Source organism: Macaca thibetana, chromosome 9 (genome assembly GCF_024542745.1).
Source record: "Macaca thibetana thibetana isolate TM-01 chromosome 9, ASM2454274v1, whole genome shotgun sequence".
Lineage (NCBI taxonomy): Eukaryota > Metazoa > Chordata > Mammalia > Primates > Cercopithecidae > Macaca > Macaca thibetana.
In genome coordinates, this window is record NC_065586.1 from 21585384 (window position 1) to 21610854 (window position 25471).

The 25471-nt window shown below is 40.2% G+C and overlaps 1 protein-coding gene across 17 annotated transcripts in view; it reads left to right on the plus strand.

Annotated features, from left to right (window-relative positions):
• Window positions 1-21461, plus strand: part of MLLT10 (MLLT10 histone lysine methyltransferase DOT1L cofactor) — a 219681-nt gene extending 198220 nt beyond the window's left edge. For 13 of the 17 annotated variants that reach the window (XM_050804023.1, XM_050804025.1, XM_050804026.1 and 10 more), the window contains 9 exons: window positions 3060-3177; window positions 4661-4733; window positions 8015-8169; window positions 10292-10480; window positions 10899-10987; window positions 11118-11479; window positions 12508-12604; window positions 17874-18080; window positions 19778-21461. In XM_050804023.1, the coding sequence (XP_050659980.1) occupies window positions 3060-3177; window positions 4661-4733; window positions 8015-8169; window positions 10292-10480; window positions 10899-10987; window positions 11118-11479; window positions 12508-12604; window positions 17874-18080; window positions 19778-19822 (1335 nt within the window). In that variant the 3' untranslated portion in view covers window positions 19823-21461. Of the gene's footprint in view, window positions 1-3059; window positions 3178-4660; window positions 4734-8014; window positions 8170-10291; window positions 10481-10898; window positions 10988-11117; window positions 11480-12507; window positions 12605-13822; window positions 13911-17873; window positions 18081-19777 lie in introns of those variants that run through there. The other 4 variants (XR_007728788.1, XM_050804030.1, XM_050804031.1 and 1 more) reach the window with 4 other exon arrangements.
• The last annotated feature ends 4010 nt before the right edge of the window (window positions 21462-25471 follow it).

The following is a 25471-nucleotide window of genomic DNA, read 5'->3' on the forward strand; positions in this document are numbered from 1 at the left end:
CAGAAATTAATATGGAATGTAGATGTTTTTATACACCAAAATGACTCTGTCTTGTCAAATTAATAACTTATAATTTCTCTTTTGAAAGTCTCTTGTTTAGATAAATGTCTTTACTAGAAAAACAACTACCAGATTAATTTTAGCTGTCCCGTTTGGGAAATTGGTCGTTTCCAATAATACTTTCATTTATTGTATTAACTTTTGCCAGCCATCTTTTAAAAATAGATACTTTCCTTCTTTAGCATATGCTAAAGATACTTTATCTTTCTGATGATCGTCATGCAAATTAGTTGTGCCATAGTCCTTTCTAGTTTGATCTTTAGTATACATAGCGGGCATAATAAATAGGGAAACTAAGATAATTCAGAGACTAGATCAAGAAAATGCCACCCCTCTGAAATTTGAAGCTAATAAGGATAAATATTAATGTAAAGCCCTTGGCAGAAGGAACCCTTCCTAAAAAAGAGTATATTTCTAGTTCTAGTAAGAGTTGGATCTTTAGATTCTTATCCAAGGCAACTGATGAGACTGATAATTGAAAGTAAAAAGGTATTCCAAGTGGTATATTGATATGTAACACAGATGACTGTATGAACAAGAGTCAAAAGGCTGAGAGTGTTTCCTTGCTTTGGAAGTGCTAAGGCATCTAGAGGTACCCTTTATAAAGTTAATAATAAACTCCAATGAGAATGCCATCCTCAGTGTCTTCTTTGAGGACCACCCCATTCGCATTCTGTACTGTGCTTTCTCTGTTGGTCATACTTTCCTCTCCCCTGTCCTGTGGTCAGCTGTTACTTCTTGCTGCCAACAAACTGTCTCAAGATCAGACTTTTTCTTCCTCCGTCTAATTAATTTTCCATTTCTAATCTATTAAATGTGTAGTGGATCTTTTTTAGAATTGTATCTACAGTAAGAGTAAATTGGCTCTACAAAAGCTATTTTTAAGTATTAGGATCTGAGACTTTAATAGACGGGACTGGTAATATCTGTTTTTTTTCTGTTGAATTGTTTGTATTTTTCGTATTCTATATTGTTTTATGAATAGCTAAGATTCCCAAAGAATTGACTTCTGGAGAGATAAAAAAAATCTTAACCATATCTCTATTTATAAACTGTGTGTTTTATGTGCCCTCTACTACTAAATACATGGTAAGTGAATAGCACGATCTTCATGTTGAAGTTATAACTTACCTTTTCCTGAGGGACAGTTGATTGTTAAACAGGACTGCAGAGTACCAACTTACTGACTTTGTCTGCTTATTTTTAATAAGAGAAAAAACAAAACCCAGAAATTGACAGATTTAATTTACACATTAAAGTGTGAACTATAAAATACACGCTTTGAGATAATAGAAAGCAAGGATGGTACATCCCAGAGACTGTTTCTGTGAACTGTAAACGCACGTTTTCATGCTTTGTAAGTGGGCTAAAGGCCAAGATGCAATGTCAAGATGTGAGTCTGTCCAGAAATACAGCTTATTCTCTGTGTTTTTTTGCTTATTATAACTACTGTGTTGTCTTAGTCTCTAATGTGCAGTTACACATGTCCAAATGTCCCACATCTTTTGTTCTTGTTATTCAGCTTCTTTATGATAGAAGTGCTTTAGTTCTTTGATACTTTCAAGAGTTTTGTTCTGAAATAACTATGCAATGATTTTAGTTTATAAAAGCTTCAGTTTGATTTCATTCATGAAAAAGAACAATTCTACTTTAACATTTGTGGTTCTGTTAAATCTGAAAATTATTTCAGGCCACTGGGAGTCTTCTGTGAGTAACAGCATTTTGTATACAAGAGATTTGCCTCCAAAATGTCACATTTTAAGTTCATAATATTCTTGGAAAGTGGGAGAGAGCATGCACATCAAAGAAAGCATTTTTATTACAGTGGATTACGCAATAGTTTGGCCAGCCTCCTTAGCTTCATCTGTTTAAGGGTTCATTTTCGCTTGTTTGGCACAGGTCCCAGTAGAGGCCTTCAGAATTGTGGTTAGCAACATGAATGAATTACAAACTTTGGACGAGCTCTTCAGTTAGTAGAGCTGGCTTGCTGCCAAAAAGACAGTGCCTTATATGGGGTCAGGGCAAAGCTGTGATTCGTTGAGTCCTGCATTGTATAGAAAACATACTTGGGATGCCTGTTTGCTTTCTTTTAAAATAAAAACAAAACAAAACAGAAAAAGCAGCAGGCTTCCAAGTCTATCAAAACAGGAAGTAACAAAATAGTGTGCAGGTTTTACTAATGACAGAGTTAAGCAATGGAAATACAGCTCCGTGTAGTTAAAATACTAGAAGTAAAAGTTGGACTTTTGACCTTCTTAACCAGCTTGTGATACGAGAGATTGAAGCATTTTGTTAGATACCTGTTGTCTTCCTGCTTTTATGTTATAGATGGCTTAATAAGATTAATTAGTCACATGTCCACATGGCTACTGTGCCACTGGGCTTTGGTATCTGCTAGATACGTTGAAAATTAAAAGTAGGAATAGTTACCTTTGAATGTGCCAATCCTTCTTTTTAAAAAATGTGTAGTTATGGCCAGGCGCGGTGACTCACGCCTGTAATCCCAGCTCTTTGAGAGGCCGAGGCGGGCGGATGGATCACCTGAAGTCAGGAGTTTGAGACTAGCCTGGCCGACATGGTAAAACCCTGTCTCTACTAAAAATACAAAAAAACCAAATATTAGCTGGGCATGGTGGCAGGTGCCTCCTGTAATCCCAGCCACTGGGAAGGCTGAGGCAGGAGAATTGCTTGAACCCTAGAGGTGGAGGTTGCAGTGAGGCGAGAACACGCCATTGCACTCCAGCCTGGGTAGGAGTGAAACTCTTTGTCTCAAAAAAAAAAAAAAAAAAAAATTTTTTTTTTTTGTAGTTATGTAACTTTTTAAAAAATTGACACGTTGAAATGGTAAAACAAGTAAGAATGAAATTTGCTTTTCAGAAGGTCACACATTTTGCTTATATTCTTAAGTTGGAGAATATAATTACTAGATCTATTAGAAGGGAAAACTTTAATATATTTTCAAATATAATTCATTTATCATTGTAATTTTTTCCATTTAGGCAAATACCCTATCTGGATCTTCGCTTAGTCAGGCACCGTCTCTTATGTATGGCAATAGATTAAATCCAAATTCATCAATGGCAGCTCTTATAGCTCAGTCTGAAAACAATCAAACAGGTAAGTTTTCAAGAATTATTAAACTCTAAAACTCTACTCTCACCTACTTCAAGTTTTTTCCCCTTTTGGTTCATTTTATTTGAAAACATGTAGGGATGTGGTTTAATAGAGGATTGTACTTAAAAAAAAAGATTCACAGTTGGAAAATGTTAAATATTTCAGGTGATGGATATGTTAACTAGCTTGATTTTATTATTCCACATTACATTCATATATCATAACATCAGTTTGTACTCCAAATTTATATAATTACAAATTGTCAATTTACAATAAAAAAAGAATCACAGTTGGAAGTCAATAGTATGCTGTGCTGCAAAATAGCGATGTACTTTTTTTTTTTTTTACTGTCTGAAATGGAAATGTTTCAGCAGAGCCATCAGCAGGCAGGAATGCAGCAGTGTCTCCTGTGACTTTTGTGATTGATGTGTTCAGTTCTCAGTTCTATGCAATGAAAGTAACATAACACTGGGCTTGTCTGTGAATAGCCTAAACCTTTATTTGCATAATTCATGAAATTGTATTACACAAACTTGGTTAAAAAAATCCTGTTAGAGAATTTCTGCAGTGTTTAGTAATCCTGTGAATGTTCACCAGTTGACGTTTTGTTGCATTTGTCTCTTGTACTGTCTTAATGAGCCACTGGATTTGCTTTGTTTCATTCCATCCTTAAGGATTGGTTGACATGTCCAAGTAGTCATGCCTGTTTGGGGGAAGGGAATGGATTTAGCAGTTCACCAAGAATGGATCAGTCTGTCTTTACTCATTAAGGGTCAGAGGTTACCTGACTCAGAATAAGAGGACAACCTTGAAAGAGGCCAGATAAGGTGATTTTTATAAGGAAGTAACTGCAGGGGAAATACAAGTTACTTTCCAAGCAGAGATATTTGATATTACCTAAGGAATATTTTGAAAAGTTAATTTTTTTTCTTTAAAATTCAGGATTCTGTATTCCTGCTTGTTTTTGTCAATTTGGAAATTTAGTGTTGTATGTGATTTTATTCTTGGTGTAAGGCTCTAACACCATAATTTTAGTCTTGGTGTGCAGCTCTATGTAAATGTGTTTTATGGCTTGTCTTGGGATGCAAAGTGTTAAAAAATACAAAGCATACGGAGTTGCTGTGATAAGCATACAGATTAGCTGTCCACAGCTGTGATTCATTACTTTAACCGTAGAAATTAAAAGTGGCTGAGGGGAGGGTACAGCAAATGCAAACCACGCTTCTGTGCTGTAAAATTGAAAGGAATGAAAGAACAGAACATAATCCATGGCCTTCTACACCCACAAAAACGTGTAGGGACAACGCCTTACATGCCACAGTTCAGCAATTCTAAACTAGCAACATGCTAGATCTTCTCCTTTCATGGGAACTGCAAAGATAGTGGTAAAGGTTTAATGTATGTTTTAGGAAAAATCAGGGCAAGAGTTTAAAACCTCTTATCTAGTGAGAGTCACTTTATCAGCTCTGAAATATTTACACTACAGATCAAGATCTTGGAGACAATAGCCGCAACCTAGTTGGCAGAGGAAGCTCACCCCGAGGAAGTCTCTCGCCACGGTAAGCACTATTTACACTGCAAAGTATAGGCAAAGGAAACTGAGATTTGGAAACTTTCTTATCTCATCAGTAGAGTGTACATTTGTGAGGTTATAAAAGCATTCTACAGATAAGAAGCATGTCTAGACAAGAAAAATGATTCCAAATTAATTTAAATACTAATTTAAACACCATTAGATTTCTAAGTAAAACAAATCCCTTTCCTTTGGTTTCCAATCAGTTCGAACTCTTATTTATTACTTGTATATTGATTTGAATAATTCTTTTTGATCATAAAATAGTTTCAAGATCTCTTAAAGTTGTAGACCCAAGACTTTCAACTTTGGGTTCGTTTTAGCTCTGTTATAGGTATAGCACTTAATCCCTTAGTCTCCAGTTCCTAATTCAGTAAAGTCCTGTGGTAGATCACTAAATTCCTACTAGTTCTTAAATTGTTTGAATCAGTTATAGCAAATGTATTACAAGTTTTTTGAAATTATTTTATGACAGTATTCAGGTACCATTTATTAAAATATAATTAGTATATTTGGGGTTACCGAACTGCATATTCCTTCTGTTCTAAATGGGGAGAATGTTGTATGAGATACTGTGTCTGTTTGTAGGGGAGAATGGAACTTTGGTGATGGCTATCTATTAATTTTATTTCCCTTCTGTGCCTTCTCTTTGTTTTCTCCGTGTTCTCTAATTTAGGAACCCTCCCTCAAGCATGGTGTTAGACTGGGTGAGAATGGGTGAGAAAGGAGAGTAAGAGAAAAACCCATTCTAGGGTCTTTCTTCTAAGTAAGGGAGAAATGTGATTAAAAATGAAAACTTTGGTCAGGCGTGGTGGCTCATGTCTATAATCCCAGCACTTTGGGAGGCCAAGTTGGGAGGATTGCTTGAGGCCAGGAGTTCAAGACCAGCCTGGGCAACATGGCAAGACTCCATGTCTACAAATTTTTCTTTTTCCAAAATGAACTTTTTCATGTGATGACAGATCATGAATAACAGTATTGCTGATATATTTGGGGAATGTCTGTTAAGGAACATCTTCTTTATCATAGAGATTAGTTCAGTAACCACTAACTTTATTTTCTAATGGTACATCTCTAGTGGTGCCTTTTTTCCTATATAATTCCTGGGTGAACTAAAAGTAGTGTTATTTTCCCTGATTGAACTCTGCAGAAAATCAAATATTCATTCTTTGGAAACCAGGAATCTGAAGAACACAGTGATAAAATTATCTAACTAGTCTGTGATTTTATGTTGTGATTACTTCTATGTTGTTTTTCTTTTCAAAGAAGAAAGTTAATGGATGTTTGCTCGGTGTTTAGTGGAAGAGCACTTCTCTGTCCCCCTTTTAAACTTGAAATACTACAAGCTACCGAGAAATTATTAAAAATCTCTTAGTGCTATTTTGCTTAGTATAGTGTTTCCTTTTCTTTTTTTTTTTTTTTTTTTTTGAGACCGAGTCTTGCTCTGTCCCCCAGGCTGGAGTGCAGTGGCCGGATCTCAGCTCACTGCAAGCTCCGCCTCCCAGGTTTACGCCATTCTCCTGCCTCAGCCTCCCGAGTAGCTGGGACTACAGGCGCCCGCCACCTCGCCCGGCTAGTTTTTTTTTGTATTTTTTAGTAGAGACGGGGTTTCACTGTGTTAACCAGGATGGTCTCGATCTCCTGACCTTGTGATCCACCCGTCTCGGCCTCCCAAAGTGCTGGGATTACAGGCTTGAGCCACCGCGCCCGGCCGTGTTTCCTTTTCATTAGTGAAATGGGACTTAACAAATGGTACTAAATTATTTTTAGCATATTATTTCCAACTTTATATTACTCTTTAGAAATCAGCCTGAAATGTAACAGCCTAAATTATTCTGGCATAATGTACTATTTGCAGAGGGATAGCCAATTGTATGTAGCCCATAATGTTTACATATGGAATAAAAACCCCATTTGTTTAACATCTTACGAAGATTTTGTAGAGCAGCATATTAAGGCAGTGTCAAGAATTCTAGTGGGTTGTTAGAAGACCTGAGTTGTGTAGCCCAGCTCTTGTCACCTCACCAGCAGTGTGTCTTTGGACAAGTCACTAAAACTCCATCCTGTTTCCTCATTTGAAAATGGACCAGGCTTCAACTTCTCACTAGGTTGTTGTGGAGATTATATGAGATATATACAAACACATTGGAAATTCTAAAGCTCTTTAAATGTATTATGTTAGCATGGTAGCTGGAGATCAGAAATGGCCACACTTACTAATTTAAAACAAAAAGTGGAGAGAACATTACATGTTCATCTTAATACAAGTACTATTTGTTTTAGAGGGTTGTTTATCATTTCAAGTATAGATCTAAGACATTTTAGAAATATTCATGTAAAAGGATCGAATAAAAATTGCTTTGGGGGCTGGGCATGGTGGCTCATTCCTATAATCCCAGCAGTTCGGGAGGCCTAGGCAGGAGGAACACTTCAGCCCAGGAGTTGGAGACTAAGCTGGGCAATGTGGTGAAATTCCGTCTCCCCTGCCCAACCTCCCCGCTACCCCCCCCCCCCAAAAAAAGCGCTGGGCGTGGTAGCGTGTGATTTTGTGGTCCCAGCTGCTTAGGAGGCTGAGGTGGGAGGATCGCTTGAACCCGGGACCGAGGAGGTCAAGGCTATAGTGAGCCATCACTGCATCACAGCACTCTAGCATGGCTGACAAAGTGAGACTCTATTTCCAGAAATGAAAGAAAAAAAATGCTTTGGTCTTATTTCTTAATTGTGAAAATACTTGAAAATGAGTAATTTTTAATTTATAACAAAAGGCTGCTTCAAGATTGTTAAACATTTCTTTTTAGTGCTATTTGAGATTTTAGTTGGTTGTAAATTCAAATATCTTTCACAATATTATAATTGTTTAGGGTTATTGGGATAGCAAATATATCAAAGCAGAGTGGTGGAACTCTTTTCTCTTCTGGAAAATTATTTTTAAGTCTAATTTTGTCTTTCACCCTTTTGTCTTATGCCATACCAAGTTATTTTACAGCCTATTTCAGAGATTGTTGGTGGTGTGTTTATATTTTCTAGTGGTTTTTAATTATCTATGATGGCTAGCTATTCCCTTGATTCTATAATATTGGGAGGAAGAATGATAATTACTCAATTTTAGGGTAGATTATGGTTTTCTAAATCCAGGAACCTGATACTTCTGGCATAGGCAGCTTGATGTTATAACTCATACAGGAGAAAAGGGATCAGCTTAGGTAAGAAACTGCACTCTCTTAAAAGCATTCCCCTTCTTTTTAACTTGAGAATTGTTTTCAACAGATCCCCTGTAAGCAGCTTACAGATTCGCTATGATCAACCAGGCAACAGCAGTTTGGAAAATCTGCCTCCAGTAGCAGCCAGCATAGAACAGCTTTTGGAGAGGCAGTGGAGTGAAGGACAGCAGTTTTTATTAGAACAGGGTACTCCTAGTGACAGTAAGTATTCATTTTCTTACGTGTAAGTCAAGACGGATGGGCAGATGGACAAACAGGCAGATGGATGCAGAAGTCACTTTTCATCCAGAGTAGTAATGGGATTATGATATACATTTCATATAATACAGTGAGAGAAAGTATAAGGTAGTGGTTTAATAGAAGAGATTCTATAGTGTTACTGCTTATACTTGAATCCTGTCTTTACCTGTTATTAATAGTATAATCTTGGGCATGTTTTTTAAAGTTCTTTAGTCTCCTATTTTTACCATTGGGAATAATAATGCACCCATATCAGAGGGTTATTGTGAGGATTAAATGACATGAAAAATATTAGGACCACTGCCTGGCTCATATATAGCATTGTCTCGGTGCTTACCATGATTATACATATCGGTACTTTGTGTCTCCACTGTACTTTGTTCTTACCAGTTTACTAAAATATATGAGCACTGTCTTCTCTTAGCCTAATTGTTTGAAGAAAACGTTGCTCACCTCTGGAAAACTTACTTTAAAAAATACATATAGTCGGTCAGGCGCAGTGGCTCACGTCTGTGATCCTAGCACTTTGGGAGGCCGAGATGGGCGGATCACGTCAGGAGATCGAGACCATCCTGGCTAACACGGTGAAACCCCGTCTCTACTAAAAATACAAAAAAAAATTAGCCGGGCATGGTGGCGGGCGCCTGTAGTCCCAGCTACACGGGAGGCTGAGGCAGGAGAATGGCGTGAACCCAGGGGATGCCGAGATCGCGCCACTGCACTCCAGCCTGGGCGACAGAGCGAGACTCCGTCTCTAGAAAAAAACAAACAAAAAAAACATATAGTCAAGTATGGCCGGCTAGCTTCTTCATAATTTGGAGGAAGACTAATAATTACTGAATTAAATCTATAATTAATATATATTATGCTTATCATCTGTTGGATTATAGAGCATGTACTATATATCTATATTTCAGTATCTTCACCATTTTAAGTATTAGGGCCATGGGTGTAAAATGCAGAGTTAAAATAGGTGGTGGTTAGCTGGAGATGTGGCCTTGTCTTAATTTTAGGGAAAAATAGGTGATTTTCGTCATTTTGGAGTATAAACTTTTGCTGCTTCATTTTATTGAAACATTTTGCTTATTGTTGGCTAAGTGCCATAAATTGGTATTTTGTGAATGGTAACCTGACAAAAAATGGTAATTGTGAGGAAATTTCATGCCGGGCTAATCCTTTAAACACGATAGCTGGAGGATAGGTTTAGCTTAGTCTTATTGCATCTCATTTGGGCCCACTAAGATCTCTTTGTGGGATCTTGGAGGGAAGGGATAAAAGCTAAATCCTTGGGAAATGGCCAGATGTGTCTGTACCAGAGGAGTTGTATCTTCTGAAGGCCCTGAGGTCATGTTAAACAAATACAACTTTTTAGTATGTGATGGACACTTCAAAAATCTTAACAGTAACACTCTGTGTTGTTAGTTGGGAGGTCCAAGTTGTGGAAGGAATTGAAGTACCTGAGGTGATGGGGGCCAGACCGAAAGCCAGCCTGTTCACAGGGGATGCGCCTTTCTCCAGGACTGGAGACGTGGCTGGGCGCACACATAGCGCTCCCTGCTGGGTGACCTGCAGAGCAACATGCTGAGCAGCTGGGATTAGGGGCTTCCTGCCAGGAAGTCTGATGGCAGCACTTCGTTTAAATGGAACAACAAACAAAAACATGTGCTTGTTATTTTTGGTAAAGGGTATTGGTGCGATCCTTAACCATTCTATATATGACTTCAATGAAAAATAGTGACAGGCTCTTGAATTTTTAATAGGCTTTTATTTTGACAAAAATAAAATGTCATCACTTTTCACTGAGAATGGAAAATTACCTGATGCTGGTGTGTGTGTTTTGGTATGTGGCAACAAAGTTTCCAGAAGGTACATCCAGGAACACTTTGCCTTTGTGCTTATAAAAATACATAGATAGGAAATGTAATCCCACATACAAATTTAGGAACAAAACTTAATCATTTAGAAACACTTTACAGAATTTCTACTGTTCTATTGTAACTTATTTCTAAGGTTACTGGCACTGTGTAAAATACTTAGTCTCATGTGTGTACTTGTTATTAAAAACTATCCAAATGTGTGCTAGTTTTAGGAATGCTGAAGTCATTACACCAACTTCAAGTTGAAAACCGAAGATTAGAGGAACAAATTAAAAACTTGACTGCCAAAAAGGAACGGCTTCAGTTATTGAATGCACAGCTTTCAGTGCCTTTTCCAACTATAACAGCAAATCCTAGTCCGTCTCATCAAATACACACATTTTCAGCACAGACTGGTAAGTGTGAAAATATTTATTTTGTATGTAAAGAAAATAGGCTTTCAATGTTATTTGTATTATAAGTGAGTAATAATTGGTCACCAGTTATATGAAGATGTAGAAAAGGAATGATAGGTCGTTTTTCAAGGGCATAAAGAATCCTGTTAAGTGATCAACTTGAATTTACTCTAACTTCCTTAGTCCATAATATAATGGTAACATTTACTTAAATGTCTAATGATCTCATTATTGATTTAAAGTGATGGTATTCAATATAGATTTTTTTTCCTGTTTAAGTCAGTTAGGAATAGCAAGACTTGATATTTAAGTGGTTTTGATATGGGCTTCAGCATAAGCTTTTAAATAAGCCTTTAATCTTACACATAATGTAATTTAATAGGGTAAATAGGTTTCTTTTTGTCTTTTATTATTCTAGCTCCTACTACTGATTCCTTGAACAGCAGTAAGAGCCCTCATATAGGAAACAGCTTTTTACCTGATAATTCTCTTCCTGTATTAAATCAGGTAATTTTTGTGTGGTTATTTTCATCTGTGTGATTTACTTGTAAATAATAGTATATTATGTCAAATGGTTTTAAATTATTTTAAACAGTTTTGCTGTGTTCTTTAAATTTAGTTTCTCTTCTTACGCTAGGACTTAACCTCCAGTGGACAAAGCACCAGCAGCTCATCAGCTCTTTCTACCCCACCTCCTGCTGGGCAGAGTCCGGCTCAACAAGGCTCAGGAGTGAGTGGAGTTCAGCAGGTCAATGGTGTGACAGTGGGGGCACTAGCTAGTGGAATGCAGCCTGTAACTTCCACCATTCCTGCCGTGTCTGCAGTGGGTGGAATAATTGGAGCTTTGCCAGGTAACCAACTGGCAATTAATGGCATTGTAGGAGCTTTAAATGGGGTTATGCAGACTCCTGTCACAATGTCCCAGAACCCTACCCCTCTCACTCACACAACTGTACCACCTAATGCAACACATCCAATGCCAGCTACACTGACTAACAGGTAAGAAACTTAAGTATGTTTTGGGTTTTTTAGTGTAACTAATGGAGTACCAGTGTTGTCTATGCCTTAGATTGGGGCTTTCAATGTGTTTCTTTGTAGATATACCTTAAGAAGTCTGCCAAAAATTTTAAGTATATTATACACAGAGTACATTTATTTTTGAAACTTAGATTTAAATGAATTCACTTATAGTGACAGCATTAAATATGTTTTGTGCTGAAAATTAGTCTTAATCTGTGATGTCTATTTTTAAATACTAGTTTTTCTTATTTGTATATTGAATTCCTGTATCAAATTCTGAAGAAAGGTAATATAGTGGAGATAACATGAATATTAGTTTCTTAAAATGTATGTAATATTTTTAATATTCTAATCAAAGATTTTGGTATAGGATAAAGGTCATTTATTTATCTGAATTCCCAGGAAGTGAGACTCATTGGTTTCACTGTACTGGAACTACATTTGAATGCTTGTTCAAAACTAGGGGACTAAAGCTATGTTGTTATTAAACATACTATGTTGTTATTAAACATACTTTTGGGGGAATAAATACTTTTAAATGGATTTGCAGTGGGTACTAGAAAGCTGTTTCCTCTAGCTCTCTTCATTGGTGTTTAGTTTTACCATTGGGACAATTAGAAAAGGATAAGTCAAATCAGTAGTATGTTTGGATTCTTTGTTTCAAATATGTGTTTACTTAGTGTGAGTTAAATTATCTTTGAATAATTAAAGATAAATTATTACATATGCCTGTTAGAAACACATGTAAATTTCTATTCCATAAAATAAGGTAGGGCCTATTTGTTTTATAATAAAAACATTTCTTGACAATGTGAATTCTTGTTTAGCTGTACACATACATATATATACACACACACATAATTTGTACATAATTGTTTTCAAAGTGTTTGGATTAAAAATTGTACTTGTTATTAAACATCAAATTGAAAAGTTGTCTTTTATGTTTAAACTTCTAAAAATGCGTTAGAGGTGTGTAGTAAAAAGTAAGAATTGTAATCATTTTTCAGTGCCTCAGGACTAGGATTACTTTCTGACCAGCAAAGACAATTACTTATTCATCAACAGCAGTTTCAGCAGTTGTTAAATTCTCAACAGCTCACACCAGTAAGTTCTTTCTTTTGATAATATTTTATTAGGAGCATGTGTTCTAAGCTGTAATATTCAGTGTGGGTATAGATTTCTCCTTGTTAAATAACATTATTGAATGCATAATCCAAAAAGTTTTTCTTGCCATGTGGTATACAGGCTGTGATACCTGCAGTGATGTCACATTCACTCCTGAACTTAAAAGTGACAGGGCACGTGGCCTGGTGCTTCCATAGGCTCTGGTAACACAGTGCCGAATGAGATGTGGTGTGTGTTTTCCCGGAGCTTCATTTTGATACAAGAGATGGATGGACACGATGAACGCTTTTTGGTTCTGATAAATGCTGAGGAGAACAAGGAAGTGGAATAAGGGGGGAAGAGCATAGGGAACCGAGGACCATTTTATATAGGATGGCCCTGCCTCTGCAAGGGGTGACTTTTGAGCACAGACTGACCTAAGAGCTCAGGGAGTACGCCATAGAGAGAAAGCATGTTGGAGGTAAAGGGGCAACTGCTGTCAAAGGCCTGGGCATGCTTGTGTGTGGAAGAGGAGGCAGCAGCAGTGTGGTAAGGGTGGGAGAGGTCAGAGCCAAGCAGGGAGTCTCAGATGATTGCATACAACCTTTCTTGGCTGTGGCAAGAAATTTGGACTTTATCTTGAATACGATGAAAAGCCACTGGCGATTTTTTTAAAAATCTATTACGGAGAATTTCAAGTGTATCAAAAGTAGAGCGGAGAGCACCCTGAAGACCTGTGTAGTCCTCCTTCTCTCACCCGGCACTGACAATCTCAGTTTTGTTTATCTTATTTCATTCTCCATTTTTTTCAGGATTAAGAATTGGAGGGTTTTGAACAGAATAGTGAAATAATGATTTACATTTTGAAGGATTAGTTTTGCTGCTATATGAAGAATAGTCTGTGTGTATTATAGGGTGTGGGGGAGTGAAGACAGGCAAAAGTGGAAACAGGGAGGGAGTGACCCAGGCAGGAGACGTAGGTGTTAAAATAGTATGGGCTATGTATTGAAAACTGCCTGGAATTGTGGTATATATAGTTATATTTTTGAGATGGAGTTTTGCTCTGTCGCCCAGGCTGGAATGCCGTGGCACAGTCTGGGCTCCCTGCAACCTCCATCTCCTGGGCTCAAGTGATTATCCTGCCTCAGCCTCCTGAGTAGCTGAGACTACAGGCATGTCCCACCATGCCTGGCTAATTTTTTTTTTTTTTTTTTGTAGACAGGGTTTCACCATGTTGCCCAGGCTGGTCTTGAACTCATGACCTCAAGTGATCTGCCCTTAGCCTTCCAGAGTGCTGGAATTACAGGTGTGAGCCACTGTGCCTAGCCCAGATGTTTTGAAGATAGAACCAACAAGACTTGTTTGCTGGACATACAAGAGAAAGAAGAATTCTGAATGGTTGGATAGTGACTTTTACTGAGATGTGGAAGAACAGAATCCAGCCAGTTTTGGAGAGAAAAATAGGTGTCATGGACACACTAAGTTTGAAATCCCTTTAGATGTGCAAGTCAAGTGGAGATAAGACAGTTGCATAGTAGGTGTCTGGAGTCCCAGGCAAAGATGCAGTTAGAGATAGAAATCTGGGGTTAGTGCTGCACAGGTGATGAGAGCCATGAGATTTGATGCAGACTCCTAGAGCATGAAGACTGAGTCCTGGACACCCTAGAAAAGAATAAGCCAGTAAAGAAAGGCTATTGAGAAACAGTGGCCAGTGAGCCTAGACAAGGACACTGTGGCATCTTAGGGGCCAGGTGAAGGAAATGTTTCCAGAAAGGGAGGAGTCAACTGTGTAAAATGCTTCTGTGGTAGGGTAAGAAAGAATTGACCAACCGGGCGTGGTGGTGCATACCTGTGATACCAGTTAACTGGGGGACTGCGGTGGGAGGACCACTGGAGCCCAGGAGGTTGAGGCTGCAGTGAGCTGTAATCATGCCACTGCACCTCAGCCTGGGTGGCAGGAACTGTTTCTTAAAGGTTGTCTAGAGACTTTTTACAGTTTGGGTGTGATAAAAGTAAAAACCTCGTAAATGGTTCAAAAGAAAATGGGAGGGAGAGGAAGTAAAGATAGCATATGGGCACCTTAAGACATGTCACTTTGGAAAGCAGAGGAAAGGGAAGAAGGAGGCGGATGTGGTAGTACCATGGGGCAGTTTTGACTCATTTTGAATGTGACAGCATGTGTGTATGCTGATGGGACATTTCTGGCATAGGAGAGAAGAAAGGTGCTAGCAGAGGAGGAGATGAGAACAGTATTTCACTGCACCAGCAGGGCAGGCAGAACAACTGGAGGTGGGTTTTATGTGGAGGGTTGAAGCAATCCAACTTTCAATGCTTCTGATTTTCTTAATTAGAAGTAAAGGGAGGGGCCGGGCGCGGTGGCTCAAGCCTGTAATCCCAGCACTTTGGGAGGCTGAGGCGGGCGGATCACGAGGTCAGGAGATCGAGACCATCCTGGCTAACATGGTGAAACCCCGTCTCTACTAAAATAAATACAAAAAACTAGCCGGGCGAGGTGGCAGGTGCCTAGTCCCAGCTACTCGGGAGGCTGAGGCAGAAGAATGGTGTAAACCTGGGAGGCGGAGCTTGCAGTGAGCTGAGATCTGGCCACTGCACTCCAGCCTGGGCGACAGAGCCAGACTCTGTCTCAAAAAAAAAAAAAAAAAAGAAGTAAAGGGAGGGAGATGGGTGTTAACGGTTAGATGAGAGGGGAGATGGGAAATAGAGAACTTGGAGAAGGGGAGAAATATGGACCGAGACCCAAGTGGGGTTGTGGCTCAGGTGCAGGGCAGGCCTGGCCCTGTGGACAGTCATGGGGCTTCCTCCAGACCCATTTCCCGAGCACTCTTCATGTAGTTGGGCTGCTTGGAGAATGATTTTCAGTCTGTTTTTAGAGGGGTGTTAAAGGCACACTGCATATGAGTGTATATAAATTCTTAATTGCTGGCCGGGCATGGTGGCTCATGCATGTAATCCCAGCACTTTGGGAGGCCGAGGCAGGCAGATCACAAGGTCAGGAGTTCGAGACCAGCCTGACCAACATGGTGAAACCCCGTCTCTACTAAAAATACAAAAATTAGCTGAGTATGGTAGCGTGTCCCTATAATCTCAGCTACTCAGGAGGCCGAGGCAGGAGAATTGCTTGAACCCGGAAGGTAGAGGTTGCAGTGAGCCGAGATCACACCACTGCACTCCAGCCTGGATGACTAGAACGAGACTCCGTCTCAAAAAAAGAAAAAAAAAATGCTGACACTAAGATTGGGATCTTGTTTTTCTTATCTGTTGCCTCATCTTAATAGGAGTACTAAAACTCCATTTGTTTGGGTGTCTTCCTATTAATCAAGATTTTACTCTAATAATAGCACGTGTAGATGTCTCATTTCCAGAACTTGGTTAAGGAATTTTCAGCACAAATTATTGCTTGGAGACCATGAGGACTAAAGGACTGTACTTTTTCCTTCATCCGCCAGTGTTGTGGGCTAAAGTTTGTTCATTTACAGGGATCAAACGATGTAGGTGAGAATTTGTTGGAAGCCTCCGCACAGCTTCCGCCCGACACTCTTGCTTGACCCTGCTTCCCCCAGATGACCTGCATGGTGCTAAATCCAGTGGTCAGTTCTCATTCTTCATCTTATGTGACCTGGCAACAGCATTTGACAGAGTTGATCACTTTTCCTCCTCCTTGAAACATTTCCTCCCCTCAGCTTCCAGGATACCACATCATCTTGGTGTCTTCCTATAACTGGTCATTCCTCTTTAGCATCCTTTCTTGGTCCTCTTCTTCACCCTCTTGAGTGCGCCCAAGGTGGAATTCAGTGATCTCCTATCGCTGTCCTTAAATAGCATCTCTGTGCTGATTTACATCTCCAGCCAGACCTCTCTGTGGAGCTTCAAGCTCCCGTAATCCATCTGCTCACTCAGTAGCTCCACTGGTTTTTTTTTTTTTTTTGAGACGGAGTCTCGCTCTGTCGCCCAGGCTGGAGTGCAGTGGTGCGATCTCGGCTCACCGCAAGCTCCGCCTCCCGGGTTCACGCCATTCTCCTGCCTCAGCCTCCTGAGTAGCTGGGACTACAGGCGCCCAGCTAATTTTTTTGTATTTTACTAAGAGATGGGGTTTCACCATGTTAGCCAGGATGGTCTCGATCTCCTGACCTCGTGATCCGCCCGCCTCAGCCTCCCAAAGTGCTGGGATTATAGGCGTGAGCCACCACGCCGGGCCTCCACTGGCATATCTTAAAAGACATTTCTCACATGACGTGTCCAAAACCAAACAGCTGATCTTCCTGCACAACCCTGCCCCACCCATCGTTTTCCTCACGTCAGCTGATGGCAGCTCCATCCTCACTCTGACACCCCACATTGACTCCATCCTGAAATCAGACTCTGCCACTTCTCAAAACCTTCCCATTTTACTATGAATACAAGCCAGGCTGGCCATGCCTTGCCTCTGCAAGCTCTGCGTTCTTCTCACTTCCTCCTGGCTCCCTCCCCCCTCCCCAGGTCCTTGCTGCTACTGGATCCTGCTGGACCTGCCCCTCTGGAGGCCCCTTGGCACTGCCTGGAAATCCTCGTCCACCCCCATATCCACCCAGCTAATTCCCTCATCTCCAAATCTTCATCCAGATGTTAACTTCGCAATGAAAACTGCCCTGGCTAATCTGCTTAAAATTACAACCTGACCATTAAACCCTACTCCCTCCAGACTTTCTCAATCACAATTCTGTTTCCCTTGACGCAGAGCAGTAATCACATTTGAACGTTTTCATTTATTTGCCTTTCCCTGCTCAATGTGTTTCAAGCACCAAAAGCAGTGCCTGGCACCTAGTAAGCGCTCAGGAAATCTATAAATATATGCTGCATGAAGTATATGCTTGCTGTAAAGAGTGGTCTGTAACTGTGTCAAGAAAGCACCCTAATGACAGGCAGGAACGGGAACTTTAAAGTTGTTTTAAGTTTGGAAAGGGTTTGACCACGCATGATGCATTCAAATGTCCACCTTGATTTCTCTAAGCTGCTGCATTCCCTCATTGATCATCACGGATAACCTAATAGAAGTTTCCTATGTGTGTCCTGTTTTAAAAATAAGCTGTTCACTGAAGATATTGACATTTTATAGCTGATAGTTATTATCTAGTACAGCATATTTTCCTAGATGAGATACTTGTTTTCTTAGCAAATATCTAATATTAAAGGAAAGAAAACAAAAGGCAGATTCATCTGATTGCTGAATTCTGTGCTTGGGAACTCACTTTCTCTCACGTTTTTCCCTAAGGAACAACATCAAGCCTTTTTGTATCAGTTAATGCAACATCACCACCAGCAGCACCACCAGCCTGAACTTCAGCAGCTGCAGATCCCTGGACCAACACAAATACCCATCAACAACCTTCTTGCAGGTACACAGGCACCCCCACTTCACGCAGCTACCGCCAACCCATTTCTCACAATCCATGGAGATAATGCAAGTCAGAAAGTAGCAGTAAGTATGTTTTCCTTACTACATCTAATGAAACAAGAACTGTATTGAATAATCAGAGATGATCATTTTCCAGCCTAATTTTCTTCCCCTGATCATTTCTTCTTAAAACCCATTGCTTTTAGCAGATGGATATTATAGGCAAAGGATCTAAGCCAATTTATACATCCCCTAAGTGTATCAGTTTGAATTTGCACATTAGGTTTGAAGGCTGTTTTATAATTCAGCAATTTTCAAGATGACAGTATATTTTAGTTAGCAAGTCATATGGGACAATCAAATCAAAAGACAATGGTTGGCGCTTTCTGAGAAGCTTTGTTTAGTTATAGAACCAGTCTATGTAACTTGAAAATATTTTTATTTTACTCTAAAGTGCTTTTTACTGATTAAGTATATTTATTACCAAGATTAATACATACATTTTAGGGCACACAATCCAATTATTTTACCAGATTACTTTAGAGAAAGTAAATCAGTCACATCTATAATGGAATTCAAATTTTTAGTTATTTTCATGTAAGTGATGGCATCTTACCCTTTCAATGTGAAAGTTAAATTAAAAATGGATGCAGGAACAGTATTCTACACATACAGGAGAACCCATTTTAAGGCCGTTTCTTTCTATTAATTCTCCCCTTCAGTTAGATCTACTTTACTGGAGTATAAATGTTTCCCCTAAATTCCAGTTCAGGGCAGAACCCTGTTAGAGGAAGGCTATGGGGATGTAGAATGGAGACTGGACATCAGGAAAAGGAAGAAGGGAGAGACTGAGGTGGGAGACTTGGCAAATGAGTGTTCAAAGTTGCAGTGTTTGCTGTTTCCCGTTACTTTGAAAATTTTGTTTACTGTGCTTTTAGTCTTCAGAAACTTTAGTTTGTACTTAGTAATGAGAATTATTCAAAATAGAGGATTGTTTTTCATGAACTCTTCAATGCTTTCTGTTTGCCCTCTTGTCTCGCCAACTTCCTGTCATCACACACGGCGTTTACCTCTCCAGTGTTCTGCTGACATGGGCAATTTTCAGTGATTCTGTATTGAGTTCTTTGGTAGCATTTTTTCCCCCTGTGTTTCACAATTTTTTTTCTTGTGTTAAGAAATGCACTAATTACAAACTTTTCCTAGGTTATACAATATGAAATGTATTTAATGGAAAATCACAGTAATTTAATGAGATAATAGAGGAACACAGTGCTGGGAGGTGCTGTTTGCTCAGTACCCTGCTATGTGCTGGGGTCCTTGCTAGATACCGTGACATCTGATTTCAGTCTTTAAAGTAATAATAGGCTGTAACTCCATTTTTTATAGATTAGTAAAAGGAAATGCAAAGAAAGCCCAAGGACAAATAGCAAATGTGGAATCACAGCCCATGACTTTCTTGGCCTATAAAAATTTTGTTCTCTACAGTACCATGTTACTTTTGTGGAAAAGTTGATTTTGGAAGATGAATTCTGCATTCATTCTTTAGAAGTTCTGTCCCTCAGATGGGCCCACCTCTTTGGTCTTTTTATACTGTTGAATTTAATGTTTTTGAAGTATTTACTAGTAAATTCATGTCTATATATTATGTTGCAAGTAGCCTTGCCAACTTAAAAGAAAAAAGGGAATAACTTTCTATACCACATTTTATCTCAGTTTCAAATTGGGAGGATATTATCAAAAGTTGATTTAGCTAACGCATCTGCTCTTTTGTTTAACTGCAGAGACTTAGTGATAAAACCGGGCCTGTAGCTCAAGAGAAAAGTTGACACCTGAGAAACATCTAGAAATTGCCTGTCCTGCTGTTCTAGCACTTCATCTGGCTGCCTTTGCAGTCCTTTTACTACAGCTATGAAGAAACGCAACAAGAAACTTAATGCACAACAAAGGATTAATTGCCGCAAGGACATTCTTGTAAGGCTTTGATTAGTTTTCTTGTTGCTTTGTTGCACTGAAATGGAATTCCCATGCCCCTACCCCTTACCCCAATGTTTTGAACATGGAAAGAAAATTTAATACGTTTTTAAAGTGATATAATTTACATGCAATATGTTTATCAACTCAAGAATATAGTTGGTACACAACTAGGTTTATAAATTGGAGATACGAATAGCAAAACTAAATACTTGTTCCATTTACAAACTACTTGATTTTATTGTACAAGTTGAAATACGCTCTTTTGTTTGGGTTACAGTATGCTTGCTCTAAGTCAAATTCCAAGGAACTAATTTCTTCTGGAGTTCCATTGATTCAATATTACAAATATATAGCGCATCACCTGGGACTTGGCAATCTTTGTTAAAAAATATTTCCTTTCTAATGGGATTTAGCCAGTTTTGGTAATCAAGTTAGGATGGTAATGTCTGCATCTGCTAAAGGTAATTTTCTTTTGAGAATTGCTTTCTTTAGTGTTAAGAGCTACTCATATTTTAAAGAAACCTTGAGTTAACTGAGTTCTGAGGCTGCTGGGGGAACCAGATCAATTCAAAGCGAAATACTTCTTTCAGAAAGGGGCCACTCTGGAAAGTGCTGGTGGGGTTTGCCCTTGATCAAGTGCCTCCATTGTGCTGCAAGGGCTCTAGACAGCAGGGTGGGACAGTCAGTCCTCCGAGCAGCAGGAATCATCCCTTCACACCTGCAGCCTTCCCATGCTTCCGCCTTTATTCAGAACTTTCTGTGCCACTGTAGATAGCTCAGGCAAAACTATTACCTGGGTATTTATCCACTAATGAGTCACAAGAAAAGGAGTGGATTTGGTAAGAATAGAGAGTTGTTTTATTTTAACCACTTCCCATTACTGACCATTAAAACAAAAGCTCACCACTAGAGTTCCTGAAAACAGGGGAAACCTGTATGACAGCCCTTCCACTTTGGGGAGCCACACTTTTGATGTGACAGTACCGCAGAGTGATCCACCATGGGGGATGTAATCACCAAACTGTTCTTTGGTGTGTGAATTATTAGTGGAAAAGACCCAGCTGTAATTAGACCTCCACTGTGTACTTAGCTGGAAGAACATGTTAATTCTGCAATATGTCTCTTGGTTAAACATTGCACAGTTCTTACCTCATTTCTGTAAATAAAGTTTTGTGAATCTGTTTTGTATTGTGAAAAATTCATAAGATAACATTGATATTTTGATTTGTAATATTTCTAATTGGTAGATTTAATTGAAAAGTAAAATTAATTTATTTTTATATGTTCAGGGGAATTTTAAAGTCAAGTATTTTGTAGATAATTTAAAAAATCAGTGTGGTTTATTTTACTTATTTAACCCACTGGTTGTTATTCTGTAACAGTTTGTATAAATGGTAAATTTTGAATGTGTTGTTATTTTACCTAGATGTAAAATTCCACATGTATTAAAGTGTACAAAGTTTTGTTAATAAAATTTAATAATGTTTATAACTCCGTGCCATTCTCATTTGGAGAGGATGGAGGGGGTACATCCATGTTGCTTCCTCAGGGAGTCTTGGCCTGTGTTTTGTGTTTGGAGCACTGGTATATTGCCCCGGAGTTAATGGAAACTCTCATGAGCAAATGCTATACGATGTGCAAGGCATTCTGTAAAGCAGTGTGCAGTACAAACCCACCTCGGGCTCAGAGATCTTGGATCATCCTCAGATGACAGGGAGAGTGAAGAGGGAAATAGCCTCGGTGGAGATAAAAGGAAAACAAAGTCCAGATAAGATAATTAATTAGAGCCCATTGATAAAGCAGTACTCACACTTGGTAGAGATTCGATTCCTGTTACTTACACAGTTAGCTTTAACTAGAGGCATTCCATGAAAGAGAAGCCCAATCTATTTAGTGGGCTTGGTAAGCATCAGAATCACCTGTGGTGCTTTTCAAAAATATAAATGCTCAGACTTTATCCCAGACTTAATTGAATCCAAACATACTGATCTGTGTCAAGTGCTCCTGGTAATTAAGAGGCAAATGAACAAGAAAAACTGGTCCTAGGCTATAAACTTTATTAAGGAGCAAGTTTTGGGTTCTTGGAGATTTTTTTTTTATGCACATGAAAAAATTACGATTCTAGAAATTCATCTGTCTCCCAAGGTGAAGGATTACCTTCCCTCTAGAGTGACAGGTGACTCATCCATCAATTCCTGCGAGTTTAGTTTCTTAACACGTGTCCTTTGCCTTAGCTGCGTGTTTGTAAGCGTCCACTTCTGTAGCTTTCTGGCTTCCTGGAGGCTCCAGGACATTGACCTCGTCATCCTGCGTTGCTGCCCTGCAAGGCCCTGGCAGCTGCTGGTTCGCATGTGTGCCTTGTGTCCTGGGAAGGGCTCTGAAGAGCTACTGCCCTGCTGGTGGCCCTGAGCCCTGAAGAAGGTCGACACTGACTGGTTGCCATCTGCACTTCTGTGCTTTAGTCCTGTGGTTGTGCAGTCCACGTTGTGGGTCAAGATCAAGCACTGGGCCAAGACAGAAAAGCCAAGTCGTTGTCTTATGCTGTCTACCAAGCAGAAGGGAAAGATGATCCCATAATCCTCCCAATAGGCGGGAGAGACCCTTGGAATTTGCAAGGGAGGTACCACCTTACAATGAAATGTAATTTTGCTTTCATAAGTGGATTATGTACTTAGGTTTTAAAAGAGATGGTCTCACTCTGTCGCTGGGCTGGAGTGCAGTGGCAAGATCATAGCTCACTGCAGCCTCAAACTCCTGGGCTCGAGCAATCCTCCTGCCTCAGCCTCCTGAGTAGCTGGCACTACAGTTAAGAGCCAACGTGCCTGGCTCTCTGGGTCATGTCCTTCCAAGTAGAAATCTCAGACAAATACTGTTCATCTTAGTTTTACTTGTTGAAAATAAAACATCAATGATACCATCTTTTCATATAAACTAGGCTTTTCAGAATGAAATAGGGGTGAACTTTTATAATTTGGAAGTCATTTTTTAAATAATTTGTTAAAATGCATGTCAATTGTTTTTCCATTCCCCAATTTGTTATTTGCAACAAAAGAAATGTCCTTTTCGCACCACTTACTAATTTTTGCAATTCAGTAAAAATTTATGTAAAAATGTAAGTTTCGTTTGATTGTGACTTAGGTCACAGTTCAAGTTTGGCAGGTCTTTCTTAAGGGACAGATTCCCCATTGAGGTAAACAAACAGGGGCACACATGTCCCTTCTAGCTGTCTGACATATCTCAGCCTCAGATCCCTGGCTGCATCAAGGTCTGGAGGTTCACAGTCACATGTGGAGTAGACAAAGTGCCCATTTTCCAAGTGTGTGATCCACATGCACCTCAGGGCACTGGTGACACTTTTAGGTGTTAGCATTAACCTATTTAAGTAATAAAAATTAGCATGACCACTTTTTAAAAAATTCGAAACCAGAAAAAAAAAAAGTCCTGTCACTTTTTTTTTTTTGAGACTGAGTCTCACTGTCACACTGGCTAGAGTGCAATGACACAATCTCAGCTCACTGTGACCTCCACTTTCCGGGTTTAAGCAATTCGCCTGCCTCAGCCTCCCAAGTAACTGGGATTACAGGCAACCACCACGCCTGGGTAATTTTTGTATTTTTAGTAGAGATGGGGTTTCACCATGTTGGCCAGGCTGGTCTTGAACTCCTGACCTCAGGTGATCCGCCTGCCTTGGCCTCCCAAAGTGCTGGGATTACAGGTGTGACCTACTGTGCCCGGCCTTTCACTTTTTATAAAATATGATACATCTGTAATTTTAATATTTTCTTTTCCTACATGGTTGAGTGTTCAAAGTTACGGCCTGCTTTTGTCACTTAAATAAAAAGTGACAGGAAAGATCTTAGAAATCAAATTTTGTGTTTTTTAAATTAGTCATTTTCTGGGCCAGATGGGCAGTTTCCCACTGGCATGGTTGTCGCAGCATGAGCTCTAAATGTTGTTCCCTTGTCTTTTAGGGGAAGGGGGTCTCAGGGGATTGGAGTAGCGGCAGCATAAAGGGCAGGGTTGGGAAGGACCAGCGCTAGTCACAAGGGATCAGGTGGGCACAGGAAATGAGGCTGGAAGGCGGCTGTGGGTTTGCAAGAAAGATGATTGGTGCTGTGCTGGAGCGTGGTTTCTGTAGTTCTGTGGCCACAAAAGATTGTAAATGCACATTAAGCCAGCAAGCAGCGTGTGGATAGGGCAGTGAGGCACCCTCTCTACAAAACAAAGTTAGCCAGGCATGGGGTATACACCTGTAGTCTGAGCTATTCAGGAGGCCTAGGTGGGAGGATCATGTAAGTCCAGGAGGTCACGGTGGCAGTGATCATGCCACCACACTCCAGCCAGGGTGACAGAGACCTCATCTCTTAAAGGGGCGGGGCGGGGGCAGCTAGCAACTGGTTGGGCACGATTACTCACACCTGTAATCCCAGCACTTTGGGAGGCTGAGGTGTGTGGATCACCTGAGGTCGGGAGTTCGAGGCCAATATCAAGACACCCCGTCTCGACTAAAAATACAAAATCAGGCATGGTGGCACATGCCTGTACTCCCAGCTACTTGGGAGACTGAGGCAGGAGAATCACTTGAACCCGGGAAGTGGAGGCTGTGGTGAGCTGAGATTGTGCCATTGCTCTCCCGCCTAGGCAACAACAGCAAAACTTCATCTCGAATAAAAAAAGGTAGGGGGATTGGCTAGCAGCAAGGTGCAGAGTGGGTAAATTCAGGGGAAAGGCAGATGGGAGAAGGTGGATACTAGGAGACAAGTGCGTTATTTCTAGATCTGGGTCCAAATATTCTAGATGAACCCACTGCCTCTTCTCTGGCCTGCTTTTGGTTGGAAGCTCCCAAATTCCATGAGGTTGAATTTTCAGGTTTTGTTCACAACCCTTGGTACATCTGGTTTACTTCAGGTACAACCAGAGCTAGGCCTTTGGTTGGTGAGAACTCCAGCGCCCCACCCTCCAGGTGAGCCATCAGTGTGGCCGCCACCCTTGTCTACTTTCAGATGGCAGAGACATGTCCTTTGAGTGTGGGCAGTTGGCAGCAGGTGTTGCCGTGGGTGCTGACCCAGACATCATGTCAAGCCCTTCACCCGCCTTACCTCACACCTCCACTTCACACAACCCTGTGAGGGCTGTTTTGTTTCCCCCATTTTGCAAATTAGGAAGTTGAGGCTTAGGAGGGTACAGTCACATAGCTGCCAAAATGTGAATTGGTGCAATTAAGAACAAGAATGATCTGAGGCAGGTAAAGTGGCAGCGCCCCATGATGTTCTTAGAGCCCCTCCCAACTCCGAGTTCACTAAGGAGTGGTGGAGGCTGGGACACCTCTTCAAGACTGAGGCCTCTCAGGGTGTGGGCTCGGCTCATCCATCCAGTGCTGGCTCCCAGCACAATTCCACCCCTTGCTGTGTACCCCAGCAAAACCCAGCCATGCTGTTCTCGAACATGCCATGTCCCTGATACCCCTATGCCTTTCCCAGGCATCACTGGTAACTAGAATC